Here is a 17432-nt window from a genome sequence, read left to right on the forward strand (position 1 = left end):
CAGATTTCAATCTTGTGCTGTAGCATTTTAACAGTTAAAATGATTGATATCATAGATCTGCTTATAAGACACAAATTGCCCTTTTCAGATATTTAGAAGCATCCCAGTTTGCAATTTTCAAGTCCACTGACAATATGATGCTTAATAGTCACCAACAAGGATGTTCAGAACTGGATATGCAGAACTCCTATGATGAAACTACCTAAAATAACAAAAAACTGACATCAGAATGCTATGAACTTACATTTTGTAGGAATCTGCAGATCAGTGTTTCTCTTAGTAATTGCATAGCTATATTTTTTATCTTTTCTTTTTTTAAAAGTGTGAAAATAAGCTGCCTGGGAAGTCTTATCTCTTAGCTTCACAATTCAAAATTTTAAGAGCAGCAAAAGAACACCTGGGAGAAGTCAAAAGCAGGGTAGGAGAATGTATCTTCTGGAAGCTCGGCTTTGCTGAGGCACTCGGCAAAGTAGCTGAATGCTGAAAACTGGCATTTGCTGTAGCTGTGGCAGAGTTCAGTGAGTGAGCGATCACAGAAGGATTTCAGGCCCTCCTGTCGCATGTAGTTGTTACCACGGGCCCGTTGCTTCTCGTGTCGTCGTCTGTGAGATACAATGGGTACAAGTGTGCAGTCTCAGGTAGAGGCAGGATAGTTTCACTCATACGTACGGAGTACTTTGACCCTGTGCTCCTAAGCTGCAGTGTTGTTTATTGTTTGTTTTGAATTAGGAGATCAGATGGGGGGAGAGAGAGGGGGAATGTGGGAGTCAGTAATTATGTCTTAACTGTATTTGTGTGCACAGGAAAGTAGCTTTGAGTATAGGCTGTGGAAATCATGATTATACGTAAACCAGTTGGGAGCTAATAGACCTACTTTCATTGACAAAACTTCCACCTTGAGAGAGGGTTTCAGGAGTCCTGACACAGTTACCAGTCTCTTGTATTCAGTGGTAAAGCACTAAAGGTAAACTCCCTTGTTGTCTATTAGCAGTTGTGGTTTTCTGTGCTATCAGGGATGTGAGTATTTCAAGTTGTTTCAAGATGTTTCATGGGATAAATAAGTCTAAAAAGTACTATGTTGCAGTGTTTGTATCTTGATTATAGTTACAGATGTGGTTTTGTGCAAATAGTGAGTGTTCAAGACCTTGGGTACTTGCAGGTTTGTATGCTGGAGGTCAACAGAGAGTTCTTTAGAGTTCTGTCAACCTCCCTTGCCTGATGTTTCATTCACAAGCACTCCTTTTGCAGTCACCATGGCTGCCTGCTCCAGAGGGGAGAGGATGTCTGACTCGGAGCTAGGATGTTGTAGTTTGTTGGTAGGAAACGGTAAAAACGTTTGGGTGTGCCTTTCCCATTTGAGAAGACCAGTTCAGTTCAATAAGTGATGACATTTTTCATGCAAAGCAGTCAAGAGTCTTGGTAGCACATCACTGTAGATGTATGGTAGATATCTGAGATGCCTGGAACTGATTAGAGGTGAAGTTAATGCTGTCCTGTCCAACATTGGCAGGGCCCAGATGAGGACTGTGACTCAACTGGACAACTCAGCTAGTTTTTGAGGCAGGCTTCCTCTTGAATCTTTCACCTTTTGGACTTTGTTACACCAAAATAATAATTCTCCCTCACAAGTCTCTCAAGAAAAGGAACTTTTAATGTGGAACCCATCCTAAAAAAGGATGATTTCCCTTTGTCTTCGTAGTGAACGCAGAGGGCACTTCAGAGGCGTAAAGCACCAAGTAAAGGCCGTCCTTAGTTTGATTTACCCATTCTTAAAAAGTCTTCTCCCTACTCAGCTTGCAGGTTTTTTTCTTTTTGTTTTTTTTTTAGCCCAGTATGCTCTAGCTTCAGATTCTACCTTACAGATTGATGGCTGAGACCCAAATAGCTCAAATTCAGATAAGATGAGCGGGGCTTGTGTAATTTATGCATGTGCTAGGAGTTGTGTGCTCATGAACATGAGCCAACCAGCACCACACCAACCACAAAGCTACGTTTTGCAACTGCTCTAAGAATTTTTACACAGCATTAGCTTTTGATTTTGAAATTTTCAGTGTCATCAGCCTAGAGCTTAGTATCCTAGTGTTTTGGAAAGCAACACAAGTCTTTGTAAAGAAAGGTAATGGTTATGATTAGGAGCCCATTCTCATGCCAAGCCAACTGTTTTTACTGTTTGATTGTAGGGAATAGCCAGCAAGTGCCTCTCAGGAATGAAGCAGAAAGCTGCGAGACTTTAAAAAGGCAGATCAACCTAAAGCCTTCCACAGAGAAAAAGATTAATAAGGGTCCTAAGGAAGAGCCTCCATGCTGTGCAAAAGAGGAGACCACTTGTTCTGAGGTTTGTATTGTGATCTTTCTGCTTTTCAAATTTAAAATTATCTTTCTATTTTTTATATATGCATACACATATAGGTATGTATGTGTATGTTGGGACTATTACATACAGTCACAGATCTGAAACACCGTAAATCAGATGACTGAGGAAGTAAGCAGATGTGCTGTCCCTCATCCATTGTGTATTAATGCTGCTGTATAGAATGATGAACAGTTTGTGTAAAAATTAAAACAGCTCTTATATTGTGATATGTGCCATATCAGAGCCAGAGATTGTTACTGTCAGAGCAGCACGTGTGTACTGGAATCTAATGCCAGCTATCAGCCACACTAATGATGTGGGAACATTCTCTGGAGGGGGGGTGGGCACACTGGGCTTCAGTTGCAGACCTGATCTCCAAATACAGGGCTTTGCATCAGAAATTTGCATTTGAGAATACAGCAGGCAGAAGCCCCTTAACAGACTGCAGAGTTGCTGAGAAGGATCATTTCACCTCTGGTTTCTGAGTATGCTAAACACATCAGACTGTACCTTTGTTACAGGCAGCCTAAAACACTAAAAGAACTTTTATCAGAACTTTATTAAACCCAATAATTTGGATTATGTTTATATCCTGTCTACTGGATAGGAATCCCACAGCAAAAAAAGTGTAAGGAGGAATTGCTAACCATGCTTGGGGAATATGTCAGACAAGGTCTAGTCTTATTTTGGGATCTGTTTTTACAAACTTCTTTCCATGTGTGGCTGATGGTGCTCAGTTTGTTTCTTGCATTTTTTTATATTACTGTTATTTGTTGGTAACTTACTCCATAATTTTCTCAGTTGTAATTCAAATGAAGGCTTTCCCCTGCCCCCTCCAGCTGCTGAGGAGAGGGAGGATTTATTACTGCTGAACTTGCACACAAACTGATCATAAATCTGGCAGATGTTTTTTGTTTTTAGCACATTGGGAATTTTATTGACTGCTTTACTTTTTCTCCCTCCATTTTTTTATTTCCCTGGAAGTCAGAGCTAGATGCTGTGAAGGGGAAAATGCTAAGTTTGGGAATTCAAAAATTTTTCTTGTCATCTCTTGCTGTCTTGATGGACAGAGTCTTGGAAAGGCTGATCAAATTCATGGTGCTGGAAAGAAGATGTGCTGTGGAAAGGCACTAAATCATAAAGTAACTATGCATTTGGGTCGGGTGATGTTGTCCAAAGAAATTTAGCTAGAAAAATCCAATGAAGTTCATTGACTGAGTTAAAATCATTTTATAATGTACATATTGTCTCAGCTCATATTTTTACCTTTAGCAAGAAGATACATATAAGAAGAAGAAACCTCAGGAGAAAAAGGAAGGAAATGTATCAAATATGAATTGGAATAGAAATAGAACATCTAGAAAAAATAAGAAGAAGAACGTTAATATATCTACAAGGTATGTATTGCCTCACCAAATCATGAAGAAATCCAGAGTTACTGTCATGTTTCCACAGGTTTTGAATAGTACATTAGGCAGGATTGTTTTATCTATTTAAATAAACACACTTCAATCCTTGCCTGAGGCTTTATTTTTAAGAATGTGCAGTACTAAATATCACCAGCAAAAAAAATAAAATTTCCACTTGTAAATCTGTATTTATATAGATGCACTCCATTCTGCATAACAGTGGTAGCTCTCTGTTATAGTCTGGAGTGTACTGTCTCTGAAGTTTGATGGTTAGCTTCCTTTCCATTGTGTATTATGTGGAGAAATTCCAGTTGTGTATTCCCTTCAGTGAAAAAAGGAAAATAAAATTGTTGAAATGATTCCATCTTCAGGAGAATCATCTGCTATATTGAGTAACTGGGGAATGTTGTCTTCTAGTAATTTTGGAAGAGGAATATGTAGAAAGGAGACGATGGCTTGCATTTTTGCCATAATGATTAAAAAGACTAGAGCAGCCCTAGACTAAAGAATATGGAGAGCACAGTGGAAAGTTACTTTTTTCCCCCATGAGGATTGTTTAAATGCATTTTAATGTCAGTTGTAAATCACTTTTAAATATTGTTTTAATGTATTTTAAATTTAAGTTATTTGGATTGTTAAAAAATACTATTTACAAACTGCTGCTAGAATAGAAACACTTCTGAGGAGAAAATCATCCTCCTTCCCCTCCCCCAGCACTTTGAATTAAGGTCACAATCCTACAAAGCCTTCACAGACTTAATTTTTATTGCAAGCGGTCCTGTTGAGGTCAGTGGACTTAACAAGGAGATTGTAAATCTGAAGGGACTGTTATAACTCATTATGCACAAATTACTATTCATTGTGTGGGAAGTCAGCACATGTGTAAATCTTTGCTGCATGCATACCTTTATAAGTAGGATGGATAAAATACCAGAAGTGAAATACTGAAGTTCAGTGTCTGTTCCTTGGACCAGTTCAGCCTTTGCTGCTTTCTGAGTTAAGATGGAACCATTCCCTTTCTATAGAAATTTGACAGCTGGCTTTTATTCATTTTCCTTAATACTCTGTGATTATAATATTGAATGGAGATACTTCAGTTTTACTAGCAAAAACTTAGGATCGCTTCAGATTATGATTTTATTCTAGTTATAATTATGCCAGTGAAATGAACACAGGGCACATTTTTCCATGTATCTGGATATTCGTACAGCGCTAGACTGTGCTTATTACACATTAGTGCTTATTCCTCTAACATCTGATTGCAAGTGCATTAGAGAATGAAGTTAAATATACACGTGTTTTGCCTCTCCCCCTGAAAAGTAGTCATCTGTGTAGCGAAATATTGTATTTTGAGAAAGGTTTTTTAGGTTTCTGTAAAGTTGGGAATAAGACTCCCAAAACTTTTCCTTCCCCTGCATCCTGCCTATATAGGAGTGTGAGTTAAAGTGTTTAATGCCTGAAAAGGAATAATGCAAATATAAAATGCAAACATATTTCTTTGGGTGTGATTGTATTAGGGTCCCTGAGCAGAGTGAGTTGAAGCATATGTGCAGTGAATTTGAAAGGCCGGATCTGAGAGCGAATATTGGAATAAGAGCCTGGTGTCCTCAGAGTAACGGGGAAAATTGTAAAGCAGACCAAAAAGCTGGGAGCTTGTCTATACAGGGAGAAACAGGTACGCAATCTTAATTGTCTTAAATGGGGAAAGAAACACAATATGGATTCTGTGGCATTAGAGCTGTATTCCTTTCTTGAGAGACCTGTGCTTTTCTCACTTTTGAACCCTGATGCTAAGATGACAGTGCCTGAAATAATACGTGCTCATTTCTGATGGGCTCTGCATGCTTTCTCCAGGGGGTTAGTTGGTGATGCAAATCAGAAAATGAGTCAGTCTGAAGCCATAATCCATCTATTCTTGATGTAGGACTGACAGTCTTGTGTGTTCAAATGAAAGCTGGTATTAACTGAAGCAACTGTATAGCAAAGGCCAGTTTTAGAATAGGCAGGTCATTTTTTAAAAACCCCACTAGCTTGGGTGCCTGCTTCCTGCCTTTCTGTCAGGATTTTAATCATCTGTTTTCCCTGACTTTTGGGAAGATGAGATCTGATGAAAGATATCAATGTCTGTAGAATAGTCGTTTGCCTCTCTGATGAGGTAATATGAAAGGAGAATCTATCACTTATGAATTCATTACTTGCAACATTTTGTCATTGCTCTTAGTGTGCATGATCCTATAGCCAGGATATGTTTCATGTTTAAAGTGCTAACTGTATATTTCAAAGGACAGTATGTGCTTCCTCTTTCAACCTGTTGCCTGTAGCTGCACTTTATCTTCACTTGCATTTATTTTACTGGGATATTTTACTGGGACGTTGTGGTAGGGGCTGGTATATTTACAGAGGCTATCAGTAAATATTTTCTCTCTTACTGTCAGTAAATACAGAGAATACGTGTAAATTTATGTTTCAGATGACTTTTCACTGTCAAAGCTTTCTTAAATGTTGTGTTGGTTTTTTGGTTGGTTTTTTTTCCCAACTTCTTTAGAAAGCTTTTATCAGCGGTCCAAAAAGAAGTCTTTGGAGAAGTTTTGTTCTGATTCAAGCTCTGATTGTGGAAGTTCATCAGGAAGTGTTCGTGCCAGTCGTGGGAGCTGGGGTAGCTGGAGCAGTACCAGCAGTTCAGACGGAGATAAAAAGCCAATGATTACTGCCAGGCATTTTCTTCCATCCAGTAAGTTTTGCAAATAGTCTCTCTTCACAGTGGCAGGCAAAGTTTTCGCCTTCCTTCTGAATGGAAAGGGCTACCACAGCATGGGGCACATAACTTGCCTTTTATAGGGCACCTCTCAGAAACAGAGGGTGAGATTTAAATAATTTTGTACTTGACAAGAAGTACCACAAGTTTTGTGGAAATGAAGATGACCTGTCAGGCTCCAGAGAAAGCATCAGGCTCCTCGCTGGAGGAATCTGAATTAGTTTTTGTGGAAAGATGGGAGAACTGAGAGCAATTTCTGCCTTTGAATTTATGTTTCATCATATTATTCTTTTTAAAATGTTATAGCTATTTAAGAAATGCACAAATGAAGAATGTGTGAAAGCAGTTCAGATCTGAGGATGTGGGGTTTGGATAGACGTATTCAAGGCATAAGTAGACAGGAGACCTGTGCCAGTTGACTATTATGAGAAATGGGAGCTGTGGTTCATTACTGCAATTTTTGAATGCCTGAATATCATTAAAATAGTTGAAAGCGTAAACCCTGTCACTGCCATAATTTTAAAATGTTGAAGTGACACAAGCAAACCCAGCTTTGAGTACATGAAAAAATATGGTTTGAATGATTTAAAAATATGCAGGAACTTACATGTGTATTTGTGTATGTATAAAACTTTACATTACTAAATGATAGGACATGATGTATCTGAACCTGAGATCTAAAAGATAACGAATTCTGTGTATATGACTTTTCTGTTTGTTCAAATTATAATGCCCTTTTTAAAAAAAAGAAAATAAGTAAATACAAATTCAAAATCAATTTGATAGTAACAGGTGAACCTCTCCATTAAGAGTATGATAATCACATCTGAGTCATAAAATACATTTTAAACCACATGGACTTAGGTAGCATGCTTTGAAATTAATGCAGGTAGTGATAATCCAGTCTGAGAGAAAACTTAATTAACACCATTGATGAATCTATTTGTGTGTATGTATATTCTATGCATACTTCTTTTTTATAGGACCTTTGATTTTCACAGTCATTCTTTTCTTTAGGAGAGAATATTTCACAAAATGATTTTCCATCTGAAACTCCTATCACTTTAAATCTGTCTCATAACATCTGCAATACCAGGTAAAAAATTTTAATCTACACCTGTAAGACATTAAAGAAACACCACCAACTTGAAATTGTGTCTCAGTTTGGTAAATTATACCTACCTGTTGTCATTTTTTATGATCATCTGATTCTGCTTACTAGTTGGAAGAAGATCATCTTCAGTATATGAAAAGCAACTTACTATATTTCCACTTAGTTATATTAAAGTAGTAATGTTTTTTGAAAAAAAGGTGGGAGTGAGACTTTCAAGTTGCTGCTATTCTTTTAATGGGAATAATGTTCTCCTAGGATATACAGCATGAAAATTGATTCCTCCCTCCCCTACATTCCTTTCTACCTCTTTACTGTATTAGAGATAGAATCTACAATTAGTGTGAGTCCTCATTTCACTTCTCATTCTTCACTTTGTGTTTTCATTAGGAGAAATAATTTAATCCTTTTCCTTTGGGATTCTGGTGCTTGAAAATGTTTCCTTTCCATTCATTTTTATGAGTTTCTTTGATGGGTTTTGATGAATATCAAATTGATGCTAGTGTGTGTCTATGTGTCTTCATGGACATAAAAGTAAACTTGCCTGGAGTTTGTTGAAACATTATGAGAAGTCCTACTGATCTTCATGAACTATAACCTGTTTTCCAATTTTAGAGATAAGCTGTTGAATTAATTTCCAATAGGTTGATATTGGATAATAAAAGTGGGATAATTAAGACATATTAATTTTATTAATTTTGCGTGTGTGATAAGTAGCTGGCTTTTAATTGGAAAAAAAAACCTTAAAAAATTGCACAGTGGTAATTAAAAAATAAGAATGATCAGGACAGTGGGAAAGCAGCAGCAATCATGATGTTCATTAGAATATTTTTTACATCTCTGTGTATTTCCTTTGAAATACTTTGGATTATGAAACATAACAGTGTCTAGACTTAAAAAATTAAATTTTATTTTAATTCAGCAGAGACATGAACAGCATCCCCCAGTATCCTGAAACCTTATGTCCCAATTTCACTGACATACCTGCAGATCCTGACAAAAATAAAGGTCAGTATTAAAAACTGAAGCTGGTTTTTGCACATTTTGTCAAGCAGTTTCAGTGATGTTGCTAATAACATTTGTGTACACCAACTCGATAGACATGTTGTTACTAGAACTTCTAAACAACTTAGGTTCAAAGTTAGCAAATGAAGGCTTATAACCTTGATAATTTTTACTTATAACCTTGACAATTTTTGCTGCATCTTCTCTGTGTGAAGACTGCATTTAGCTTTCAACTCATGTTCTAGGAATTCTTTATTTTCTTTATCCTCTTGCTTTGCACAGATTTATGTCCAAAAGCAATGCAGTTGGGAGATCAAGAGCATTAGTTGCTGTGTTAAAGTGAAGCTCAAACATGACTCAAAACAAACATGACCATTTTTCTCTCTAAATTTCCACAGTTGGGACTTGCTTTCTTTGAAAGCAATGAATGAGGTTGGGTTGAGCTGTTAAAACTCTTGAGCTTTCGTTGTTTGTGTCTCAAAGGGAAGTAATATTAGCTTTTTGAGTGGGATTCATAAAGGCATCATGCTACATGGTGGAGTTTGAAAGCTGGTTAGGACACACACATAGTTCTTTAAGCAACAGCACTGCCTACCCATCACTATCCCTTCTCATGTAGGTTTAACATGTGTCTGATAGGATATAAATGCTGATTAAACTTTTTACATGGTAATAGTATTAACATGTGTCACATGAAATAATGCAATAGAGCTAACTTTGCAACCATTTTTTCATGGAAATTACTGATTTGGATTTTTTGCTTTCTCCATCTGCCAGTTCTCACAGTTGATGGGAACCAGGTATCTGTGGGTAGTCAGGGCATTCAGTCCATAAAGAGCAGCACAATGAATATCTGCCCTAGGGGCTAAATACGAGTTCACAAATTGTTTGGTTATAAATGGCTCCAGTCTATTAAAAATTTGACTCTGTTGCCACTGTTTTTGTGTAGTTGGACTTCAGAGGTGCTTACCGACTGATGTGTAGGGGTAAGGAGGCCAGTGGGAATCACATCCCTGCTCTCTGTCCTGCTGTGTGGAAGGGTGCCACCTTCCTCTGTAGGAATTTCTTACCGTTTTGTTGAATTCCAGTTTCTCAGGTTGAATCTTTATATATATGTTTTATAAAAAATAGAAATTTTGAGATTTGAAGGTGGACATTTATCACAAAAAAAAATAGGTTAGTAACTCTGGATTTTTTCTCTAGCATACATTCCTTATTGTGGATCTGAGAATAAAGTGTCATTGTGACAGAGTTTGCAGAGTCTCCTTCCTGTTGCTCTGCGTTTCATTCCCCTTTCCTTTTTTAGGTCTTTACCCAACAGGAGACTTGTGGCCTGCCCAGCCAGTCTGCATGACAAACAGTTTAAACTACAACCTTGAGAATAATATACCGTGCATGATCCAGGAAACCCCCTCTGTTCACAACAGGCAAGTTACATTTTATGTAAAAAGTGTGGCTAATGCTTTGTTTAGGTTTCTGTGATGCAGAGGATTGTAGTTGACTTATATTTGTAAGGCAGATGATAGTTAAATTCTTGCTGCCTCTTCAATCTTAGTTCCAGTTGTTAATGCTCTTCCATTAGTACACAATGATTAATTTTACTAAGACAAATTCACTGCTGTTCCTATTCATATGTAGATGTTCTAGAATAACTCCTTTCCGGTTTAATTAGTTACATTTTGGAAAGCTATTAATTCCTTTCATATCTTTTACATTGTCAGGCAGAGGGCCTGGCTTTTAAATTTGTTATCCTCTTGCTAAATACATAGCTTCTGTATATCACATGTAGTGTGTACTTGTGTTAAATGGCATGAGCAGACATCATTATAAAAAGACAGATATTCCAGTTTGAAGGTGGTTTAGGCATACGAGTTGGTATATTTCAGGCTCTGTGTGTATTTGGGTTGATCTTCCTCTAGTAATGAACTTGATTAATTCTTGTGTTTTACATTACTCACATGTCAAATTTTACTAATGAAAGATGCACCACAAACTAGAGAAATGCAGAAATGTTCTGCCACCACATAGCAGTGAAATACGGCCAGTTCTTCAAGTCGTGTGCTGTCATCCGAAGTGACAGAAGGACCTGGGGGTCCTACTGGACAACGGGCTGTCCATGAGCCAGCAGTGTGCCAAGAAGGCCACTGGTATCCTGGGATGCAGTAGAAAGAGCATTACCAGCAGGTTGAGGGAGGTGATCCCACCCCTCTACTCTGCCCTGGTGAGGCCACACATATGGAATGCTGTACAAGAGAGACATGGAACTCCTTGAGCAGGTCCAGCAGAGACCTACTAAAGTTGGTCGAGGGAGTGGAGCATCTCTCTTATGACAAAAGGCTGAGGGAGCTGGACCTGTTCTGCCTCAAGAAGAGGCAACTGAGAGGGAACCTCATCAATGTCTATAAGTATCTGAAAGTAGGGTGTCAAGAGGATGGAGGCAATGGGCAGAAACGTGAAGGAACATGAGGAAGAATTTCTTTACTGTGCGAGTGACCATGATTCCTGGCAGATTCCATATTATACTACTTGCACGTAATTATTTATTGATATTTAGTAGTGATAGCTTACGATAGCTTCTTGGCAGAATAGTAAAACTGAATTAGTGCAGCTTCACATGAAATCCTTTTATATGTCTACCTTGTCCAGACTGGATCCAGACTTGGACTACTTCAACCTTTTGGCATAGCAGGGCTTGTTTCACTACTGACATGTCTTCAGGAATTACTTTTGAAAAATCTTCTTGAAATTTGAAATTATTTTAACTAAAAGAAGTATAATCCCTACAAATTAATGTGTAGTTTAGAAAACATATTGTTTAACAGGACTTTAGCACATGTTGTGAGGAAAATAGAAATCTTGATTTTAATTGCTATTCTCAAGCATTCGAATGCTTGAGAATGGTATAAGTTTTCTTCTACCTCAAATCGCATTATCCATGATTGTGGGAAAGAAGTACAACTTTATTTCTGTGGAAGAAGAAGTTGAACTCAGGCATAGCAGGACTCTGGTAGCCGTCATTACAAGTTGTTCATTCTCCCAGATGAAAAAGAATTCAGTGAGAGAATCTCTGTGATTATGTAGTGGCACAGAGTAGATACTGGCAAAATTGACAAATGGAATGGGAAAAACCTCATGATCAGATACAGGCATTTTGCATCCAACAGCTTTACGTTAAATAAATATTTCTAAATAATTTTCAGAAGTTCTGCAAATTGTTTCTGACAGCATATTTTTTTTCTTGGGACAGCTTCATCGACTGGAATGCAGCTTGTGACAGCCAGTTTTCCAACATGTATTGCCCACTAGAGATGAATGAATATGGTGCTTTCCCAGAAGGTAAGCTTATGAATCATCACAGAGCATGGTTATTTTCCTCTCACCTTTTATAAAACAAAAGGCTGAGCTTGTCTGTACACATCTGGGCATTCGTTGCTTAAGTGGACTTTACATTTTCCAGCTGACTGAGTGCTCTGTAGAAATAAACAATGTGAGCATGTGGTGGATGAGAAGACTGGCCTTCGTATGGAGTTATTAAGCCTGAAAAGGCGGTATGCAGGACTCTCAGAGGGAATAGAGAGAAATGCTTGTGACTACAGTATTACAGAAATCTTTTTGTACAATTTTCTTTGTTTCCCCTCTGGCAGGCTCCTGCCTTCCAGTGTGTGAAATACAAGGCCTCTTGTGACCAATTACCTTCCCAGGCTAGAGTTTCTTGGCTTGGGGAGCACACTGGCAGCAATCTAGAATTCTTTAGCATTACCTACCTAAGCAATAATTAAAGGTCAGACTAGAGTATCACAGGCAGGACGGTGTTCCCTTGGGTGCTTAGAGCTGAGACATGTTGGCAAAGAGGCCTGGGTAGGCTCTGTCATGCATGTTCTGTGGCTAATAAAGACTGTTCTCCAGTAGAGGAGTTGCCAACTCTTTATTCCATCCTCCTGATAACAATTTGTTAGTGGCTCCCTAATAGAGAGTGGTAGTCCTGTTGACAGAAATTGCTAGGCTTTGCTGCTGTGCTACCCTGAAGCTGCCTGAAGTCACTGAAGGATTAGGTCAGTTCCAGCCTGGCTCACTCTTGACAAGATTCAACATTCCTCCACAGAAATGTTTGTAGTGTTTATATTGCAAAAGCCTTAATTTGTCTTCCTGTTTTTATAAACTGCAGAAAACATGAACTATCCCAGTGGCTTCCCAGGTACTGCAGCAGTGCAGAATACAGCCTTCATTGACCAGAACTGTCCCTCAACCTGGAATGCTCATCCCAACTTGCCACCTGCCTGGGAGCCCACCAGTTATGTCAACTCCACAGTGAGTGTTGTCACTGTGAGGCGCTGCCTTCACGTACTTCTTCAAAGCCTTTGTAGTGCATTTCTGTCTTCTCCCTATCTGTTGCTTGCATATTCTTCATTAATCTTTTAAGTAGCCTGATATATGTATTTGGTATTGGCATATGTATTAGCATTGGTAGTCTGGCTTTTTCCCAGCTGTTCGTCAAGGATGTTACTGACCTTGTCTGTGAAATTTTAAGACAGATCCTTGATCCTTTTTCCTGAAAATTGACTAAAATCATCTTACATATGGAAAAACATTTTGGACTTATGTAGTCTGCTGAAACTTTTTCCTATCGAAATCGGTTTTTCCAGTTGAGGGTGAAACACAGAAATGGCTGACAGCAAAACCCAAAAGATTTGGAAATTGTAGAGCTGAAAGGACAGCTACTCTCAGTGACTTTGACAGGTGTTTTTTTGCTAGGAAATCCAAGTGATTTAAGCTGGATTTGTGCAGCTTTCTGAATGCTGACTTTGACCTGTTTTACTCCATACTAGCCATGTTTGTGTCATCCCATAGTGCAGTGTAGTGACTTCAGTTCAAGGTGGTCTTTAATTGTAATCACCTTCTCCTCTCCTCATATTTCAAGATCCTCTGTTTTAGAATTTTGATTTTTTTTTTTCATTTACAGTAGGTTTATTTTGAATAAAACTAACCAAATAAAGCAAGAAATAGTTTTAACTGTAAAAGTGAAAATTCTTCTGTGTTAAAAAGTTAAAAACTGGTAGAAGACTTTTGCCTAAAACAAACATGGCTTTATTTCATATTTTATTCAGGAATGCCAGGAAACACAGAAGGTAGAGATTGGAAAATACATTAGATAATTCAGTTCATTTCCCTGGTGAGCTTTTCTCCACAATACATTTCAGTGTTTCATTCAGTTTTAAAAGTCCCAAGACTTCCATGACCTTCACTGAGAGACTTCCTTGCAGACTAACACATCTTGCCCTCCAGGAGGTTCTTTATAAGCTTTCAAAATTTTCTAACTAAATTCCCTAGCTCCCAATTATAGTCTCTCTTTCATACTGAATATCCCTTTCTGCTCCCGATATGCATAGTCTTTCTGTACTGACATATACTTGAACCTTTTTCTTGTCATTTCTAGGCATCCTTCTCTTTTAATTTTAACTCTCAAAATATGGATGGTGTTCTTCACGTGCCTTCCATTTCTCCCTTATTTTCCTTAGCATCCTGACCAGAACTGAATACTGGTTACAGTATTCTTGTTACAGTATATTCTTGTTACAGTAATATCTATGCCTTACAGGGATGAGCTCACATGGCTTGATTCAGTGAAGGTCCTTAACACACACACACGTGCGCGCGATGCTGCTGTAATTTCGGCAGCCATATTTCTTTGTAAACTCCTGTGCAATTTTTTACTGTGTGTTTCTCAAGTTTTCTGCAAAAGTGCTGCTTCCTCCCATTTAGTACTACGTTTTCAGGTTTTCTTTGGCAAATGGTCCATTGTGCAGTTTCCCATGATTGTTTTATCTTGCTCTGCAGCCCTACCTCTCAAGCACCCGAAGCTTGTCTCCAATGTCTGGACTTTTTGGTTCCATCTGGGCACCTCAGAGTGATGTTTATGAAAGCTGCTGCCCCGTCAGTGCCACGACTCAACATTCAACCCATGTGGAGAACCAGGCAGTTATGTGTAAGCAGGAATACTATCCGAGGTTTAACCCTTTCCGTGCCTACATGAACTTGGACATATGGACTACAGCAGCCAATCGAAATGCAAATTTCCCTCTTTCGAGGGACTCGGGTTATTGTGGAAACGTGTGAAAGGAATTCGGTTTAAAAATGTGAATAAAGATGCTTGCAATTTTGATTACTAGAGTAAGCTGGTTGCTGAATAGATTACAATGTTGGTGAATATTTTGGCACTTTTATATTGAAAATAAATTTTTTTTACTGAAGTCTGAGCATTCAGTGCATTTTAAAAAGCACAGCATATTCAGGACACTTATTGTCAGGTGAAGGCTGTAAATTTAAAATTGATTTTTTTTTTTCATGCATAAGGACAGTATTAGTTCTTAAAAGCATCCAAGAACCTGTACTGCAAATGTTTCTTCTGAAGTTTGCTTTCTGTGGTATAAACTAGGAGTGATTTAGCATTTTTAGGTAGAAACTTACAACCACAAGTAATCATATCTATACCAAATAGTAGCACTGGGGACTTACCTATTGATGCAGATCAGAGAATTTCCAAATGGTGCCACTTCTAGTGCTGACAATAGTTGTTTGTGGGTGTAAACTTCTGGCAGTAGAAAAAAGGCTGAATTGTGGCTTGTTTATCTGGCTTCAAAATGCAAGCTGTCGCTTCGATGATGTTATGGTTGTGCAGTGTGGGTGAGTGGGCATTTCTTCCAGGAACTTTTCTTGTGACTCCTGGCATTTTGTGTTTATATTTTTAGTCTTCATGTTGTAATAGCATTTTCAGTGCATTTAATTGCACTTGTTTAAAGTTCCAAAGCTTGAACTGAAACAAATGTTTCTTTGAGAGCAGAATTCACACCACTCTCCAAAACAGAATGCCATTGTGTTGGCTCATGTCAGGAGACTGAATCTCTGTAGTGAGAAAGGCAACTGAGGAAGCACTGCCACCAATGCCAGGTCTAAATCTATTGTGCAAGCTGTCTCTGCTTACCCTTCCTGTAGAGCCTTTTTTTCTGGCATGGCAGAGTGTGTCTGGGTGTCAAAAGTGAGGGAAGGCATCCCTTTGATTCAGAGATGTCCTTGGCACAAGGGGACTTGTTAAGCCTGAAGAGAGAGTGAAGGCAGATCCTTGTACAGCTGCTTAAAGAAGAGCCATAGAGATGGCAGAACGAAATCTTGTGGGTACAGGCATTATGGCAAGTGGCAGCAGTCACAGGTTGCCACATGGGAAGTTCAGGTTGAACATGAGGAATAATGACTTCACTTGGAGGGTGGTGCTACAGAAGAACAGGTTGCCCCAAGGGGTGGACAGATCTCTGCTTGATGTTCATGACATGGCTGAATGAAGCCGCATGTGACCTGCTGTAGTGGTGATGGCAGTCCTGCTCCTCATGGGAGGTCAGACTAGAGACCACCAGGGTCCGGTCACCATTTTGAGGATTGTGCGAGCTTGAACAAATTCCTTACTTTTTGCTATTTAATTGTTTTCCTCTTGGCCTTTGCACACAGAGTGATTGGAAGAGGAGTCTCTTTGACAACAAGAAATTGAGGCTTTTGCATTTCTTTTTATTCAAAGGCAGAACAGAAAAGGCACTGTAAAATAGCTGACAGCCTGCATGGAAGGCTACTCAGTAATCTGAGTTCCCAGACCTAAATTCTGGCCCAGCCAGTCTCACAACATTGCTGAGCTATCAGACCAGCTCCTCTGACTTGCTGGTTTCATCCAGAAATGCCATCCCAGGACTTGAAATGTTTCAGGAGGAACAGCTCATTTCCATAAAAAGTTTGTTTCAGTAAATCAGCAGTTCCTGCAAAAAAAGCTTTGTTGAAAGATACTCTGCCAGCTATGCTTTCACATGTGTTTGGGTTGGCTCAGAAGGAGGTAGCAACTGGTTGGATACTCAAAAGCTGCTGCATTTACCTGCTCTAATTGCTCATGCGGAAGGTGCTCCTAAGCCTTCCTTTGTTTTCGATGTCAGAAAAATGGGATCATCACTGAATGCTTCTCCAAACTATGGTGTTTTAATTGCTTGATCAGGACCTAGCACCTGGAGTCTTTGCTTTCCATGATGTGCCTTGCTGGGCAGGAATCTGTTTGACTCTGGAGTTAATCATAATTGCTCGTGATTTGAAGGAAAGTTCACATATTCATATGAACTCTGATGCTCCTGAAATTAGTACTAAGCCACAAGAAGTAGTCATAACCACTGAAATGCTTTCTGTGCACCTCTTGCCTATGGTAGGAGACTTCAGGAGGAATATAGTGGGAGTATAAACACAATAAATACAGATTTTTTTTAAAAAAGTGATCCTTTGGTTTGAAATGCAATGAAGTTCTTTATTCCCTGGGTTTATTGTTGCTTGTTATATAGCATGCCTGTTGGATTTTGGATGTACAAAGGCACAGGAAAGAGGAGAAGACCTGGAAAGCTGTGCTTACTTGGCTTACTCAGTTTATTCTGTTCTGTTAAATGTTTCAAGGAGATCCTTATTTTCTGTGCACTGAAGTGAAGCTTTTCCTGAAGTTCCACTGTGAGGAGGTACATTTCTTATATCTGGAACAAACTGTAACAACAACTACAAAACCCCACTGAGTTCTGATAAGCACCAAGTCCCTGTTGTAAGTAAAGCATATGTTCCAGACAAAAAAGATCACTGGAAAAGAGAGAAAAAAACTGTGCAATAAACCAGGCAAACGCACTGGAGAGTTCAGGGAGAGCAAAACCAGATAGAAATGTTTGGAAAAGAAAATATCTGTGAAAAAGTTGGTCAGAGTTGTTAAAAGTGCCAAAAAAAAGACAAGGGAAATGA

The 17432-nt window shown here is 38.7% G+C and overlaps 1 protein-coding gene across 6 annotated transcripts in view; it reads left to right on the plus strand.

The window, feature by feature from the left end:
* Nucleotides 1–14881, plus strand: part of LOC135408245 (transmembrane protein 131-like) — a 41290-nt gene extending 26409 nt beyond the window's left edge. For 4 of the 6 annotated variants that reach the window (XM_064643507.1, XM_064643508.1, XM_064643509.1 and 1 more), the window contains 10 exons: nucleotides 2181–2335; nucleotides 3626–3750; nucleotides 5280–5437; nucleotides 6308–6493; nucleotides 7535–7613; nucleotides 8551–8636; nucleotides 9940–10060; nucleotides 11881–11969; nucleotides 12799–12941; nucleotides 14469–14881. In XM_064643507.1, coding sequence (XP_064499577.1) covers nucleotides 2181–2335; nucleotides 3626–3750; nucleotides 5280–5437; nucleotides 6308–6493; nucleotides 7535–7613; nucleotides 8551–8636; nucleotides 9940–10060; nucleotides 11881–11969; nucleotides 12799–12941; nucleotides 14469–14747 — 1421 coding nt within the window. In that variant the 3' untranslated portion in view covers nucleotides 14748–14881. The remainder of the gene's footprint in view (nucleotides 1–2180; nucleotides 2336–3625; nucleotides 3751–5279; nucleotides 5438–6307; nucleotides 6494–7534; nucleotides 7614–8550; nucleotides 8637–9939; nucleotides 10061–11880; nucleotides 11970–12798; nucleotides 12942–14468) is intronic. The other 2 variants (XM_064643510.1, XM_064643511.1) reach the window with 1 other exon arrangement.
* The last annotated feature ends 2551 nt before the right edge of the window (nucleotides 14882–17432 follow it).

Source organism: Pseudopipra pipra, unplaced genomic scaffold, assembly GCF_036250125.1.
Source record: "Pseudopipra pipra isolate bDixPip1 unplaced genomic scaffold, bDixPip1.hap1 HAP1_SCAFFOLD_267, whole genome shotgun sequence".
Classification (NCBI taxonomy): Eukaryota; Metazoa; Chordata; class Aves; order Passeriformes; family Pipridae; genus Pseudopipra; species Pseudopipra pipra.